The 15,975-nt window shown below is 58.3% G+C and overlaps 2 protein-coding genes and 1 long non-coding RNA gene across 5 annotated transcripts; 1 reads left to right on the top strand and 2 right to left on the bottom strand.

Moving 5' to 3' along the window:
* Positions 1–131: 131 nt before the first annotated feature.
* SLC20A1 (solute carrier family 20 member 1) lies at positions 132–8,564 on the bottom strand. Its single transcript, XM_054650578.2, has 11 exons — positions 8,376–8,564; positions 7,784–8,233; positions 7,556–7,696; positions 7,372–7,457; positions 6,075–6,171; positions 4,400–4,519; positions 2,647–2,895; positions 2,013–2,562; positions 1,582–1,767; positions 1,247–1,331; positions 132–789 (listed from the first exon to the last, which is right to left on the bottom strand). Exons 2-11 carry the CDS (start codon positions 8,091–8,093, stop codon positions 634–636), a joined length of 1,980 nt encoding a protein of 659 aa, XP_054506553.2. The 5' UTR covers positions 8,094–8,233; positions 8,376–8,564; the 3' UTR covers positions 132–633.
* Positions 8,565–9,011: 447 nt separating this feature from the next.
* LOC129131631 (uncharacterized) lies at positions 9,012–11,373 on the top strand. The gene is made up of 2 exons (XR_013185622.1): positions 9,012–9,183; positions 11,230–11,373. It is a non-coding gene; the product is annotated as an uncharacterized LOC129131631 (long non-coding RNA).
* An 830-nt stretch (positions 11,374–12,203) lies between these two features.
* Positions 12,204–15,798, bottom strand: LOC143696181 (uncharacterized). Of its 3 annotated transcripts, none has more exons than XR_013185621.1 (3): positions 14,839–15,798; positions 14,517–14,591; positions 12,204–13,932 (listed from the first exon to the last, which is right to left on the bottom strand). XR_013185621.1 is itself a non-coding variant. In XM_077191750.1 (3 exons), the coding sequence occupies exons 2-3, from the start codon at positions 13,955–13,957 to the stop codon at positions 12,683–12,685; spliced, it is 369 nt and encodes a 122-aa protein (XP_077047865.1). In that variant the 5' UTR covers positions 13,958–14,591; positions 14,839–15,798; the 3' UTR covers positions 12,204–12,682. The 3 variants fall into 3 exon arrangements, 2 of the variants coding, with proteins under 2 accessions (XP_077047865.1, XP_077047866.1); XM_077191750.1 differs by having other exon boundaries at positions 12,204–12,933; positions 13,840–14,591; XM_077191751.1 differs by lacking the exon at positions 14,839–15,798 and having other exon boundaries at positions 12,204–12,933; positions 13,840–14,832.
* Between the last annotated feature and the right edge of the window lie 177 nt (positions 15,799–15,975).

The following is a 15,975-nucleotide window of genomic DNA, read 5'->3' as shown; positions in this document are numbered from 1 at the left end:
ACAGGCGGCACGTGGGGCACTTATCTCTGTCCCCAGCTCCCTCCTGGGGCTCAGGGCCAAGGCAGCGAGGGCTGTGGGGCATCAGTTGGGGCCCCTGCCGTGTCCAAAATCCCCAGAAACACAGGCAGCACTGGCATACGAAGGAAATCTTTATTAAGTCCGAGGTAGCAGCAGTGACAGGGGGCCAGAGGGCAGCCCCCAGGGCCCCCGAGCAGGATGGTGTCCACAGCACTACGCAATGGAGGCAAAGCTGAACACTGCACAGCCTGCGAGAGGGGCACCCCACGACTCCCCGGCCCTTTGTTCCAGGGCAGGCAAGGACCAACCTCTGTCCTTCCCCCAAAAATCACTGCCAGGGGATCGGCAGAAGTGAGAAAGTGGCCCCCAGTAACTGCTTATCTACAGCTACAGCAGATCGGGGGGTCACCTGGGGGCACATACAGCCCTGGCAGTGCACCCCCACAATGTTAGCGCCAAGACAGTTATATTAAAAAAAAAAAAAAAGATACTTCAGTACTTCAGTGACAGCACTATGCGCAGATGGGCGCAGCTGCCACCCCACAGCAGGCAGCCTCGGTGGCTCCTCGAGGGAGGACAGCAGTGGGAAGCAGGAGCAGTGGGACCCTGGTGCCCTCACAGGACAGCAAACTTGAAGACAGCCATGATGGCAGCGCTGATGAGGCCGGAGATGGGGACGGTGACGAACCAGGCCATGAAGATGTTTCGGAAGAGGCGCCAGTCCACCGCCTTCCTGGAGCGCAGCCAGCCCACTGAGACGACTGAGCCCACCTGCACGAGGAGCCGGGGCACGTTCAGCACCAGAGCAGCCCTCTGCACCCCTCAAACACGCACTCCTCCACCTCTCAGGCAGAGCCCTGGGTCCTGCCCCGGCCTATGGGCACTACACAGAGCGCAGGCAGGGAGTGCAGGGCAAGGAGCTGCCAGCCCAGAGGGGTGACAGGACCAGGATCCCGCAGCACTCGGGTTCCCATGGCCTCTTGGCAGAGCTTAGGGGATCATGAAAGGGGTTTTGTTCTGCCATCACCTCCCAAGTGCCCCAGGGGCCCACCCCGAGGCTGGGCAGCTGCTGCCACCCCACATTGAGATGCAAGCAGCGGAGCTGGGAGCTGACAGTGGCCAGTGGCCCAGAGTGGGGCCTCCCACACAGCTCAGCCCTGTGAGCACCAAGAGCTGGGAACTCTGCGCTCACACAGAGCCAAAGCCGTGCCCCTGGTAGCCCTCCTACCTTGCAGTGGGTTGTGCTGATTGGGAGGCCAATGTTGGAGGCAATGACCACCGTCAGCGCTGAGGCCAGCTCGATGCTGAAGCCGCTGCAGGGACAGAGAGCAGATCAGAATAGGGGCACGGGATACCCCAAAACACCGTGGGCTCAGCTCAAGGCAGCACAGCTTGGCTCTGCAGCCCCCGGATGAACCCCCCAGGATGCAGCAAGGTGCTGGAGCCACACACACCCCAGCTCCACCACTGAAACCCCCAGGAGAGAATGGAGAGGGGCTCCTGGAGCAGAACGCAGCTCTCAGGCCTCACTGAGCCTCCCCTCTGCTCCATGGTAGCCCTTACCTGGATGGTGTGATGGGAGTCAGGTCCTTCCCCATCGTCTGGATGACTCTCCTTCCCCAGACCCACAAGCCAATGCAAATCCCTGCACCCCCATAGAGAAGCAGCCAGATGGGAGTTGCCACCTTAGTAGCCACATCGCCCGTCTGATAGACCAGGAAGAGTGCAACCAGGGGCCCAATGGCATTGCTGGAAGAGAAAGAGGAACTGGTCTAGAGGGCCAGAGGCTCTTGGCAAGATAGAATATCCCTGGAAGTGTTCAAGGCCAGGTTGGATGGCACATGGAACAACTGGGTCAAGAGGAACATGTCCATGGCAGGGGGTTGGAACAAGGTATTTAAGGTCGCTTCCACCCCAAACTATTTTGTAGTTCCATGATTCTGTAAGCACTAGCCCCAGCTAGCAGCCTCCCTGGCTCCCACAACGCCACTGACCTGACATCATTGCCACCATGAGCGAAGGAGCCAAAACAGGCTGTGAGGATCTGCAAGAACTGGAAGAGCAGAGACACCTCAGGCTTGTCCTGCTCGTGCCACTCTTCCAGGGAGCCGGTGCTACCCTTGCGGTCAGCGGCCCCCAGCTCTGCCTGGGCTGTGTTCAGGTCCACATCAGCAGCTGGGTGTGCATCCGCCACTGCGTTGCAGTAGCTGGTGTAGCTGTCCATGCGGACCCTCTTCTTCGTGTCCACCACAGACCAGCTGAGCTTCTCCCCCTCCTCGACGTCCCTGGCCCGCAGAGAGTCCAGGGGCATGCCACAGATGGCCATGGTGTAGGAGGTATAGCTGTTATTGCGCCGCAGGGGCTTGTCCCCCGAGTCCCCCATGCAGTCCCCCATCTTGGCCAGGTGCAGCTTGTGCAGCAGCTCCTTGTAGAGGCCGGAGTCCTTGTGCACAGTGTGGTACTGGTACTGCCCCCCTGAGCCCAGCTGGTGGCCCACTGCCTGGCTCAGGTGGACCAGGTTGCCGTTGGGCAGCCGCACAGCTCCTGCCAGGGGGGACAGCGGGGTTAGCACCAAGGGGTGCCTGGGCTGCGGGAGTCTCAGCACCCCAATCACCCCCTGCTACTCACCACTGTCAATGCTTGTTTCCTTCAGGTCAAGGCTGGGAAGCCTCTCCTGCTCTGGGGCCTCCTCCAGCTCCCCCAGGTTGAAGGAGACCATCCTCTCCTCCCCCGCTGCCCGAGGGGGCGCGGTTGACCCTGCATCAGCAGCGGGGCCCTTGGCATCTTCCAAGGGCATTTTGGCCTCCTCTTGCTCCTCCTTTGGGCAAGCATTCTTCTCCATCAAGGGGCTTTCAGAAGGACTTGATTTTATCTCTCCTGCAAAGAAGGGCAGCCACCATCAAACCCCTTTCCACCCTTGCGCCCAATGCCAGCAGCAAGCCCACACCCCTTGCCACTCAGATTTATGGCAGCCAAATAAAATTTACAGCTCCTCCACATCCTGAACTTTGGAAACTGCTGGACAGTCACACCTTGTCCCGGGCACAACAGCCAAACCATCTATGCCAGCTCATCCCCTATTTTTAGACACCCCCACCCACACGGGGTGTGGTGAACACCATTATGGGGCTTTTATGTTGGTAATGTCTAGTGCAGAGGTTCCTCTTTGGGCCATGTTTGTCCCATCCCCGTGGGCAGTGGGATGCTCTGGACCCACTTCTGGAGCGGCTATGACCCCTGAAGCTGACAGAGGCGCCCAGAAGAGCCCAGCTCCTCTACCAGCCCAGCAGCTCCAGCCTGGGCTCCTCTCCAGCTTCCACTGCTGGACAACAAACCCAAACAGGAGCTGGTCTCCACCCCCCAAAGGCAGCCTGGTTTCCTGTCCACCCTAGGCAGCCAAACCAGCAGCACCAAGCTGTGGAACCTGAGGCTGTTCCTCCGCCTCTAACAGTAAAAGCATGTTTTCTCCAGGTGAAAACATGAGGTCAGCTCCTTCAGACAACAACCAAAACCACCTTCTTGTCATAAACATGACCATTTCCCTGTCACTTTGTTTGCCTCAAGGGCTGGGTTGTGGCATCAACCCTCCATCCTGGCATCCAGTCCCAGCAGAGCTGTCTCCCCCTGCATGCCCACCTCCTCCCAGGGATGCTGTGGGCAGGCAGGGAGCATAGTATGCCTGACAGGCAGAAGAGCCCACCTCACCTCATGGGCAGGAGTTAAGTTAAACAGCTGGAGGATTGTCAAGAGCAGCCATAAAGCTGTTAGTCACACCCCAATTACACCAGCACAACAAGGACATCCCCTCATCACCAACTCCCAAGGCCCCAGCCTGCACACATCATTGATATTCAGGACCACATGCAGTTCCAAGCACTGCTCCGGAGGCAGAGCTCCAGGCTGATCCTTTGGATGCCTTTCAATAGAGTGTTTTGGGTTTTTTTGCTACAGGGGAAGGATTTCATCAGCTTTAAACTTGTGATCTGCATCAGCCAGGCCAAGGATTGCTCAGCAGGTATGAGAAGATTAAAGATTACAACAGGCACGTTGTCTCTTGCCTTCTCTCTCCTCTGATAGAGAGGGACAAGCTGTCTGACACTGCCCACAGCTCCAGGAGAGACCACCCTGCAGATCAATCAGCCCCAGACACTGCTCAGCAGCACAACAGCTGCTCCTGGGGGGGGTCTGGGTGCCTGGGTTAGGAGCAGGCAGAGCCCAGCACGCTGAGTGCCCCAGTGACTCAGAGCAGGTTAATCCCCGAGTGAAGAGGAGGATTCTGTTAATAACAGCCCCACAGCTAATGGGATCTCCCACTGGGAAGAGAAGTGGGTTAGCCAGAGCGTGCCCTTCCCCGAGGATTGCAGAGGGATGTGGTACTTACGGTCGATTTTCTTCTTCATTCTCGGACATACAAAGAACCAGACGACGAGAGCACAGACAACAGCACTCCCCGCCGAAATTAGGAGGATACCCCACAGAGGAACTTTGTCAAAGCCCAGCACTAGGAAATAAAACAACGGATCTTTGAAAACCTCTGGGCAAAACCTTCCTCAATATATGACTTTGGTTTTCCCAGGCACAGGGACTCCATCACCTGCAACAGCCCTGAGCTAATCCACCTGCCAGGGAGAAGCACTGCTGGGAAGGCATCACTGACCTTGCTGAGACCCTAGCTATGCTCTGAGCCCCACAAGTCACATTCCCATCAGTAGCTGACCCTTCACAGCCTTTCCCCCAGCCAAGCCCTGTACAGAGTGGTGCATGCCCCAGGCTCCACACAGCTCTTGTCTCCTCATTTGCTGCAATGTCAAAGGGAAAAACACTTCCCAGTGTGGCTGCTGCAGCGCCAGTGCTGCTTCCCTGCTCTGGAGAGGACACGGACACTGGGCTGCTCCCACCCTGGAGCTCTCCAGCCCCTGCAGCTGCTGGGGAGGGCAGCTCTTCTGCTCCAGGAGTCAATGGCAATTTAGGCTTCATAGCATCTGAGGTGATACATGACCCACTTAGGAGCATTCTCACAGTCAGCCTGACTTTGAGCAGAGGACTGGCATCACACAAGCCCAGGCAGGGCATCAGGTGCTTGTGACTATCCAAACCCTGCATTTGCTGCTGCAGGCAGTGCCTTATTGCTCCTGAAGCAGCCCAGACACCTCCAGCAGGCACAGGTCTGCCTGCAAACCCTGTGCTCAAGCAACCTAGAGTTCACTCAGCAGTTCAGGGCTCAGGATGAACACAGATCCACTTTGGACATGCCAAGTGATCAAGTAATTTGGGAGCAGCCCCAGTGCCCCCAGCAGCACCACGGCAGGCCTGCCCTCCTCTCCCCCATGTTGCAGAGCCCAGGGAAGGGGAAGCTGATATCCCTCCAAAAAATTTTCCAGCCACTGTTTACAGAGCAAACCCTGCCAGAGCCAGCACTGCCTGCCCGCATCCCACCTCCAGAGGCTCCTCCACAACAGGAAACCCACGCTGACACCAGAAAACAGCTCAGGCCGAGTCATCCCAGCAAACAACGGAGGTGACGGAGCCTCTGGCTCCACGGGCAAATCCACCTATCCCTGCTGAGCCCTCCCTTAGTCATGCTCCTGACTTGTCCCTTGCCACACAGCATCCTAGCTTGGCTTTTCAACCTGAAGCTCAGACTCTGCAGCACACAGGCCAGCTCTTCTGGACAAGAGTAATTAGCTTGTTTTTAGGGACAGGATGAAGCAGGAGGCGCAGCCCCATCCCTGCTCCGAGCCCCACTGCTGGCAGCCAGCAGATACCTGAGTTTTAGCACAGGTAAGAGAAGGGAAGGGGAAGCCATGCTATTGGCCAGTCCTGGCAAGTCTAAGGAGAAAGGTCTGGAGGAGTTTAGTTTGAGCAGGTCTCTTTGGCTGGGCAACTACCTAGCCCAGACAGTGCAGGCTAGCCTGCCGCCTTCCGTAACCGGCACAGGCCAGCCGCCTTCTAGGAGATCTCAGCCCTGTAAAGCAAAAAAGGGGTAAATCGTGCATTTAATGGAGGCTTTGGAAAGAATTTCAAAATTCAGGTTGAAGCATTTGCTGTGCACTTACAGGGCGCCCCAGTGTACATGATGGAGAAGAGGTTGATTCCCACAGTGCAAGCGTAGAAGACGGGCAAAGCTCGCAGGCCGTTGGGAACAGGATCTGCCTGGAAAACACAGAGCAGTGCTGCAGAGAGGCACAGTGGGGGCTGTGCAGCAGCCCAGGAGCAGCTCAGCAACAGATCCTCTCCAGAAGGGGTTTGTGCCCTCAGTCACCTACAGACGACAGCTCCCAACAGCCTTTAGGGAACAGCCCCCAGTCAGATGGAGGGCAGGAGGTAGCACAACACCTGGATCCCACAAGCCTCCCCACAGAGCTAGGGCAGACCCAGCCAAGGCTTCCAGCACTCCCAGGCCTGGAACAACTCATCTCTATCTGGCTTCTGAACCCTTTCCCTGGCTCCCCAAAGTGCCACCTCCACTTACATTTTTCTTTCAACTCCCCAATAACTTTCAAAGCTTTTGCCCCTTTTCAGCTGACTTGAACAAAATAAAAAGTCCATTAGTCACAAAGGAGCTTATTTGACCACATAACCTGGCAGCAAGGCCCTCACCCCAGCAGAAGGAGTGTTTAATCCCCACTGCTGCCCAGCAATTGGGATTTGGCATCAGGACAAGCACACCAAGCCTCCCTGAATGCCAAGCAGCACAAGCACCAGGATGGAGCATGACAGGGCCAGCCACGCTTTGGGAGGCTGGTTACACAAGGTTACTGTGACAGTGGTGACGCTGAGCTGTTCTAAAGGACTGCCACTGATAAAATCTTAACATCTCTTCAATTGTTAGAGGTAAAACTTAAAGGAATTTAACCTCAGATATGCAGAAAAGAATACTGGAGTTTCTCTGCATAGTTTGGGTCTCAGGAATGTGGCTTCCCCAGACTCGGGAACAATTCTGTCCCTCCTAGCTGAGGAATGCCATGGCTGTGGATAAATACCTTTACCTGCAGCCTACCCCATGGAAAAAAAGCCCCTTACACCAGGATTTTGGAAAAGCCCAGATGACAGCACTGGTCTTATCAATTCTGAGCTACTTCATTACTGGGAAACAGGGCTGTTCCTGCTGAAGCCAGGCAAAACAACTCCCATGTTTCAGAGGGGAGGTGATGCCCCAAACCCTCCAAGTCCACTCTGTGGAGTGGCCACAGGCCCCATTTTCTCACGTCTTCAGCTTCCAAAGGGCTCCCCTGATGCCAACACAGACACTCCAGGATGTGCGGAGCCCTGGTGGCCATAAGCCAACCAACAAGTCCATTGAGAGCAGCCCAGAGCCCCAAAGCATCAGAAAACAGGGCAGACAGCCCTTACCTTACAGAGGATGAACCTCTGGACGAGGAAGAACAGGATAGCAGACATGATGCCCGAAAGAAGGGGTGAGATGAACCAGGACAACACTAGAAAGTGAGAGGCACAATCAGCATCCTGCTGCTGGAAAAGGAAGCCCAGGGACACATGGGGTCCATGTCTGGGGTGGTCCTGCTGCTGCACTTACCAATCTTCAGTAACTCAGACCACTTGACACCTTCCTGCCCTTTGGCCACCAGTGAGAAGCCAATGGTGGCCCCAACGATGCAGTGGGTGCCAGAAATGGGGAGCTTCAAGAATGAAGCCATCAGCTGCCACACAGCAGATCCTGGAGAAGAAGCAGCCGGCTAAGAGAGCCATCACCAGGGCATCCCGGGTCACAGTGCCCCTCCACCGTGACCTCCCCGCTCCTTACCGGACATGGCGCTGATCGAGCCTGCCATCAGCAGCTCCCGTGAGGAGTTGTACATCTTGACATCGATCAGACCCTTGCGGATGGTCTCGCTGACCTTGGCCCCCAGCAGCACGGAGCCCACCGTCTCGAAGATGCTGGCCAGGATGCAGGCCTGCCGCAGGGTCACCACCCCCGAGCCCACGGCCGTGCCGAACGAGTTGGCCACGTCGTTCGCACCGACAGAGAAGGCCAGGACGAAGGCGATGATGAAGCCCAGGACCAGCATCCAGAGGACGTTGGCCATGGGGGCGGCGGGCACCGTGGGGTCCATGGCGATAGGTTAATAAATTAGGTACAAAATTAAATAGAGGGATCGCTATAGGGCTCGGGGACACCGCGACGTCCTAGGGGCCCGTGGGTCGCAGGGGCTGGGGGCCGGCTGCTGCGCCATGGTCCGCGCCGCTCCTCATCCTGCGGGAAGGACAGAGCTGAGCGGGGCGAGCACCGGAACCGGCCCTTCCCGCCGCCGGTAACGGCCGCTCCCGCGCGCGCCACCGCCCCCTCCCGCCGCCATGCGTGCGTGCGCCCGCCCCTGCCCGTCACCGCCGCTCACCGCTGCGCCGCGCCGGGCCGGGCCGGGCCGGGCCGCGTTAACCGGGAATGCCCAGCCGCGTGCGGTGCCGCTCGGATGCGCTACCGCCCGGACCCCGCTGCCCTCCCTCGGTCCCGGTCGGTGTCGCCACCCGGTCTAAGGCGGCCACAGCGCGCGGCGCCTTTAACACCGCCCCCCGCCCCCGCGTGACCGCGGCCCCGCCCCCACCCGGGCCGGCCCCGCCCTCGCTGCCCATTGGTCCGCACTCCGAGGGAAAGGGGCGGGGCCGCATCGCCATTGGGCAGCGCCGAGCACGGAGACCGAGGCCGGCCCCGCCCTCCCGTGCGGGCAGCGCGCCGGCGAACCACGTGCGCGCCCGGTGTGCCCCGGGAGGGACGGCACCGGAACCGGCACTGCATGGCATAGCATGGCATAGCATGGCCCGGCACCGGAACTGGCACCGGAACCGGCACGGCATGGCACCGGAACCGGCGTGGCATGGCATAGCATGGCCCGGCACCGGCACTGGCACCGGTACCGGCACTGGCACGGCATGGCCCGGTACCGGCATGGCATGGCATAGCATGGCCCAGCACTGGCACCGGAACTGGCACCGGCACGGCCCGGCATGGCACCAGGACCGGCACGGCACGGCATGGCATGGCCCGGCACCGGCACAGCATGGCCTGGCCGGGCACATCTGGCACGGCTTTCCACCGATGTGGACTCTGCTCCAGTGTGGCACAGGCACAGCCCAGCAGGTGTGAAGGCCCAGGCTGGGATGCAGCACAGCTCGACTCGCTTTGGCACGGATGTGGGGCTGGCCCAGGTATGGAACTGCTCTGCTCAGCTCCAGCATGACCAGCCTGTGCCAGCCCAGGTGGGCAAGGAGCTACTGGCCACGGGGCTGGCACTCCAGTGTGGCTCAGTCCCTCTCCAGTGTGCCTCAGTACCTCTCCAGTGTGCTCAGTGCCACTCCAGCTCTGAACTGGCATCACACACAGGCTTTGTGCCTGCACTGGTTGAGACCAGCACCAGCCCAGGGGTCCCCCACTAGACTGGCAAGGACCATAGGTGGGGACTGAAACCAGTTCCCACCAGGATTAACTACGGCACCAGATCCACAGCTGAGTGTGGCAGCTCAGGGGATCCTGCAAGGTCCCAGGAGGTTCCCAGGAGGTTTCCAGGAGGTCCTGCAGGGTGGCAGGGGAGGGGTGAGCCCCTCGGCATGCAGCAGCTGTGGATGTGTGTGCACAGCCAGCCCCACGTGCCCTGGCCCACGCTGGGGGCACACGTGTGCCCCAAGCTGGGGGAGCCCCTCTCCCATTCCCATCTGGGGTGATCATTGCCCAGCAGGAACCACGGCTCAGTGCCCAGACGCAGCCCCGGGGCAGGGGTCAGCCAGCACAGGAAGCTGGGGTGTGTGGCCAGGGGCTGTGCCACCACACGGGTCAGCAGCTGGGGCTGGCACGGCCGGGCCACTGCACACCACCACGTCATGGGGACGCAGTGACAGGGGCTGCAGGTGGCCCCTGGTGCCTGGGGAAGTGGCCAGGCTGCCCCAGCCCTGCTGCATGACTGCCCCTGCGTCACCCGGGCAGAGTCCAGCCCGTGTCCCCACAGGCCCTGTGTCCCCAGGGCCACGTGCAGCACTGCCTGCACAGAGCCACAGTTGGGGCTCGGGGAAGGAGGGATGTGTACCTCGGCCTGGGGAACCCCTGCACTCTCAGCTCCCCAAAGCTTTAGCAGGGGTGAGCCCACACCTTTCCCCTGTCCCCACTCCACATTCCTGCCCTAGGTGCATGAACTGGGGAGGAAACTGGCAGGAGTCCCTGGATGAAGCTGGTAGGATCCATGTTGTGGGCCCGCAGATCCCATAACCCTCTACCCCCAAAGCTGGGAAGGGATCCAGGTGTGTCTGCACCCCTGCAGGGGTAGGGGCAGGTCTGGGGAGCAGCACTGGGCATGTAGGTGCAGCCACAGGTATGTGGGGCGCAGCACTGGGTGTGTGGGGTGCACCAAACATGGGATGTCGCTATAGGACACAAAAGAACACAAGTGCACACCACTGTTCTCAAGGTGAAGAAAAAAGGGAAGTTTATTTTCTGACTCTAACATTTACAGTTTTCTAAGAGTGACAGTGGATTGGAGGGTAACAGTGCCACCTCTCCAATGACACTGGACAAACCAACAGTCTATCAACTTCTTCCATAAAGGAATGCAAAACGATTAGTTATTTACAGAAAGTGTGAGAGAAAGTTCACTACAAGAATGTCAACATCAGAAGGCTTAGAAAATCTTAAAAAATCAAGTGACAATGGGGCACAGCACAAAGTGTACAGGTGTGGGGCCAGGCGTGGAAGCGCCTTGCAGGGGCACAGCGGGGTACAAACCTTGCACAGATCACAGAACTGAAGAGATGGGCTCAGGGCCAAGGATGTGCTGGAGAGGAGCAGGCTGGGCAGCCCCAGGACAGTGCACTGCAGGTTCCCAGCACTGGGAGGGGATCCTCAGACCTTTGTCAGCTTCACCCCTGCAGTGAGCCCCACCCTGAGCGGTGGCACTGTGACACTGGAGGCAATTAAGGCAGGACTCTGGGAACTGCTGGGAACCGCCCTGGGAAACACTCCAGCCTGTGGCCGTCTCACCTACAGAGCCAGGGGCTGCATCCCCCGCCCCAGTAACACCAGTAAGTCTGTAACTCCTGCACTGGGAGCCTTTGATGGATGCTGAGCGTGCCCTGAAATCCACCTGCTTGGCATCACTACTCCCAGTCCTGGTGCTGGCTTAGACCTGCAGGTCCCTGGATGTGCCCGGGTGCTCAACAGCGTGACTGGGCATCCCAGCACTCATTGGCACACTCTGGACCTCTTAGGTGTCACCAGCAGTCTCCAGAAACCCCCAGCACTGCAGCTGCTGGCATCCTTGCCTACCTGGGCTCCACTCCTGACTGATCCTCTTACTTCACGTTGTCCTACTCGGTTGTTAATTGGTAATAAATTAAAATTAATTTTCCTGAGTCAAGCGTTTTGCCCATGACTTAACTGTTGAATGATCTCTGTCTCCTTACCTCACCCCAAAAGTTGTTCCATGGCTCTCGCCCCTGCCACATGTGCCTCCATGGCCCCTCCCTGTGTCACCAGCTGGGCACTGAAAGTGCAGTCATGTTCTATGAGAACTTACATGATCCATATACATGATCCATGAATAGTTTGGTTTGTCGGAGCAACAGGAAAGCAGGTTCAGAATAAATGCATGAACCACAGAGTGTTAATATGTCATGGCAAAAGGTATAGAACAGAATAGATATAAAATATTCCTGGGTCTGTGAGTTGCTGGAGGCTGGGAGACACTCAGTGCTTGTTCTGGACAGCAGCCAGACACAGCAGAGCTCCACAGGAAACACCCGCACAGGCACCTCACCTTTTCCTGGTGTTCCAGTAAGCCGGGATGGAAAAAGCCCTGCCAAGGTTAGCCCCAGCTCCTTTCCTTGCCATGCATTTCTCCAGGGGATGGTGCCCAAGCATATGAAACAATCTCACCTGCATGGCAGACCCCTTCCACTCACTGCGTGCTGGTGGATCACTGGCAAAGGCATTGGTGAACACAAATCACATTGTGGGTAAGGCTGAAAGAGACAACAGTGGGATCATCTGGTCCCACCTCCCTCCTCAAGCGAGGTCATCCAGAGTACATTGCACAGAATTGTGGTCAGACAGTCCTGGAATATCACAAGTGGGTGAGACTCCACAACCTGGGCAATCTGTCCCAGTGCATGGCCACCTGCACAGAGTTCTTCCTCACATTCAGGTGGAATTAATATGAATTTGCAAAAAACGCAACGAAGGGTCATGTCCAGGGTCACTGTATTGCTTACAGCGTGGATAATACACATAGTGAAAATCAAATTGGAATAAATTAGAATCAGTGGCATTGTGGGGCTCCCCTCACCCCCTCAGTACCCAGGGGACCTGCAGTGGCACCCATGTGAGTTTGCTGCTAGTACAACACAACTGATTGTGCTTCTGCTCTTTATTTATAAATACAAATATTCTCCAAACACTCTGCTGGCTCCTCTGCCTGGGCCCTCTGAGCTGGCTCAGGCAGCTGCAAGGCGCCTGTGGACAGAGGAAGCTGCTGAGGCGTGCTGGGCACAGGGTGGGTGTGAGGGTGTGGAACAGCCTGGGCACCCCTGGGCCGTGGGCACCCCTGCACAGGGCACACAGAGGGCTCTGGGCCAGCCCACAGCACCAATCTCCACTCACTGGAGCTCCAAACACCTCGTGCCACCCCGTGCTGCCACAGCAGCTCTCCTCCGCCCCACCAGCTCACTTCCTCCTCTTCCTCCACACATGGATCACACAGCACAGCACCATCCCCAGCAGCATGGAGCCGAGGATGGCCACGATGCCCTCGATGCAGTAGGTCTGGAAGGAGCTGGCATCCACGGCGTTGGTGTCTGCCCTGCCCAGCACGGGGGTGTCGGGCTCTGCCTCGCCGTCCCCGGTGCCCGGCTCGGCCCCGCTGCCCCCGGCCGATCTCCTGCTGACAGCGCCGCTCAGCCCCAGGCTCTTCACTCCTGCCGGAGGAGTGCACGTCAGTGTGTCCTGCATGCCTCTGGCCATCTCACCAGAGGGCTGGCATTGCCACCAAATGTTCTTTGCCACCTCGCCAGCAGCTCTGTGTTACAGACATCTTTTATGAAAAAGCCTTTCCTTAGGATTTTTCCTCCTGAGAAGCTGAGAGGCCTCAGGAACAAAATGCAAACAATGATTATCTGCTGCTGTGGAATGCAACAGGTGTATCTGGGATTGGTCTCATGTGGTTGTTTCTAATTAATGGCCAATCACAGTCAGCTGGCTCAAACTCTCAGGTCAGTCACAAGCCTTTGTTATCATTCTTTCTTTTTCTATTCTTAGCTAGCCTTCTGATTAAATCCTTTCTTCTATTCCTTTATTATAGTTTTAATATAATATATATCATAAAATAATAAATCAAGCCTTCTGAAACATGGAGTCAGATCCTCATCTCTTCCCTCATCCTCAGACCCCTGTGAACACGGTCACAGCTCTGAGCAGGGGAATATCCTGTGGTGGCAACGTTTCCTCAGCCTCAGTAAAACCAAGGGAACTCCCAAAGCCCTTGCAGGTCCCCACTCTCTGCACCCTCCCTCTCCTCAGAGTGTTGCTAATAACCCTAATCCAGTTCTCCAAGTGTCTGCCTTTGCTGCCTGCTCCTGGGGACTCTTCCCACAATTTCTCTTGTGCTCTGGCCAGTGATGATCTGACTGGGGCAATCACGGTCCCCGGGACTCAGCTGGAGACACAGCTGGCAGTACAGACTCTGGGCCACCCTTGCAGCTCGCCAGTGTCCACAGGGTCCCTCAGCGAGGGTCTGAGTGTGGCTGGGGGGTCTTTGGTGTGCCCCTCCATGCACCCAAGACCTCAGCTGCCGACTGTGCTGCTCAGGAGTGACCTGTGCCCACCTCCTACTATCGCCTTCAGCTCCCTCAGGATGTCATGCAGCACTTTGGTTGTCTCCACGGAAGATTGTCCCCTTCCATCTTGATACTCTGGACCTTGATGCAGAGAATAAAGTTGCATTTTGCCCCCAGCAAACCCTGTGAGCAGCCCTCAGGCTGTGCAGTCGGTCAGCACTGACAAGTGACCAGGGCAGCTCCAGTGCAGGGTCGAGCTGAGAAGTTGGGAACCCCCTGACAGTGCCCACAGCTGCATCCAGACTCCCCCAGGAGCTCCCCCCATAGCCTGGAGCACCATCTGTCCTGATGGAACAGCAGAACAGGGAAGAGGATCATGGAACAACACAGCACACCAGGCTGTGCTCCCTGATCCTGGGAATCCTTCACATTTCTTCTTGCACTTGCCCATCTTTGCTGAAGGATGCAGCTGTCCCCATGGTCGGGACTCAGGGGGCTGGACAGAGAGGATGGGGGGAGCGCAGGGAGCACAGCTGGACAGGGGGAGCACAGCTGGACAGGAGCTGCCTGACCAATCAACCCTTGGAGTGAACAAAACCCATTCCTGTGCCAAGGAGAGTGCACGCCTTTGGGCCCCCCAGTTGTGAGGAGGGATCCCCTGGGTTGTGTTGGGGCCTCAGGGGTCTCACAGTGGGGCTGCACAAAGCACAGCCATCCCCACACACCTGCTGTGTGCACGGTGCTCTCCCTGGGGCCTGCCAGGCCTTCCCCAGGCGCCTCCTCCTCCTCCTCCTCCTGCACTGCAGAGACACAGAGAGACAGTCAGGGCAATTCTGAGCCCCTGCTGCCCATGAGGCACTGCAGAGCATCCTGGCTGCCACCTACCCACGGGCTCTGCTTGCCACGGAGCTGCCCGGGCTGGCAGGGCCAGCAGGAGCAGGCTGAGAGCCAGGGCCCAGCATGCCCATGCCATGCTGCAGCTGCTGGTGCTGCTGCTGCTGGTGCAGCTCCTGGTGCAGCTCCTGCAGCAGCAGACGTGACACCCACCTGCCCTGCACACCTGCAGGGCCTGGATTTGCAGCTCCACAGGGCCCTTTGTGACCTCAGGGGGTTCCACCAGCAACGTTCTGCCATCTCCACGGCTGCCTCTTCTGTTCTCCCTCTCCACGGTGGGCCCAAATGTTCCCCAGCTGCTGGAGACAGCTCAGGCAGAGCCACCAGACTCAGCCCTGCCCCAGCACACACAGGCTTCTCTGGAGCTGCTCTAGAAAACTCTGCAGAGGCCACCTGGGGCTTTACCTGTGTGCAGAGCAAGTCCCAGTGCTCCTGGGAGTGCCTGAGAGTGTCAGGTGTGCACCTACCCTGAGCAGGGCCCAAACCCTTCCTGGAGTTCCCCTGGAGGAGTCAGGAGCTGATAACACCTGGGAGTGATCCCAAACCCTCGGTGCCCACACACCGAGGTGACATCTGTCACCAAAAAGGAGTGGCAACTGTCAGCTGGCACAGGGAGCTGCTCACTCACTTGGCCCCTCAGGGAGTAAGAAGCACGCTCAGGAAAGCAAAGGAAACAGAACTTGGGGGCCGAGATTGAAACTGGGAGGAAACTGGCTGACCTTGGCTGCCAGCAGCACGGAGCCCACCGTCTCTCTCTTTATTGAAATAAATAAATAAATTTATTTATATAATAAATAATAATTATTTATTATAATAATAAATATTATTGGATGGTCGCAGTGCTGATCAAGGGAAGCAGCTGACGGAACCGTTTTTGGTTTCGGTAGCTTTGATGCGGTGTGTCCCAGGACCTTTGTGGACGGCTGGATGAACCCACGGGCCGAGGGTCACAGTGGCGGGGGTCACCGGGCCAGAGAGCGGGACTGGAGCGAGGGGACGGCTCGGGAGCTCCCCCAGGCCCGAACGCAGCCGCTGCCGCCGGAACCGCTCCCCCGCCCCGCCGGGCCCGGCCCGCGCCGTTTCCGGTGCCGCTCCCGGTGCCGCTTCCGGTGCAGCTCCGGTGCCGCGGCCGCTTCCGGTGCCGCGCCCGGCCCCCGATCGGCGGCCGCGTGGCTCGGGCGCCACCTGCAGGCGCGGAGCGGGAGCTGCAGCCCCGCCCGCCGCGGGCAGAGCCGGGAATGGCGAGGGGAGGGGGCGACCGGGGGCACAGGGGACACCGAGGGCACGGGC

The sequence above is a fragment of the Agelaius phoeniceus genome, chromosome 30, assembly GCF_051311805.1.
Source record: "Agelaius phoeniceus isolate bAgePho1 chromosome 30, bAgePho1.hap1, whole genome shotgun sequence".
NCBI classification, from domain to species: domain Eukaryota; kingdom Metazoa; phylum Chordata; class Aves; order Passeriformes; family Icteridae; genus Agelaius; species Agelaius phoeniceus.
This window is presented reverse-complemented; position numbering and strand designations above follow the sequence as displayed.

Bases quoted from the DNA above. Each gene is read 5' to 3' on its own strand.
- SLC20A1 (XM_054650578.2), bottom strand. From the start codon at position 8,093: ATGGACCCCACGGTGCCCGCCGCCCCCATGGCCAACGTCCTCTGGATG. The intron at 7,697-7,783 runs GTAAGGAGCGGG...CTTCTTCTCCAG, and splicing joins CTCGATCAGCGCCATGTCCG to GATCTGCTGTGTGGCAGCTG. The intron at 1,332-1,581 runs GTAAGGGCTACC...CTGTCCCTGCAG, and splicing joins ACTCCCATCACACCATCCAG to CGGCTTCAGCATCGAGCTGG.
- LOC143696181 (XM_077191750.1), bottom strand. From the start codon at position 13,957: ATGCAACTTTATTCTCTGCATCAAGGTCCAGAGTATCAAGATGGAAGG. The intron at 12,934-13,839 runs GTGGGCACAGGT...CTCCTCCGGCAG, and splicing joins GCTGAAGGCGATAGTAGGAG to GAGTGAAGAGCCTGGGGCTG.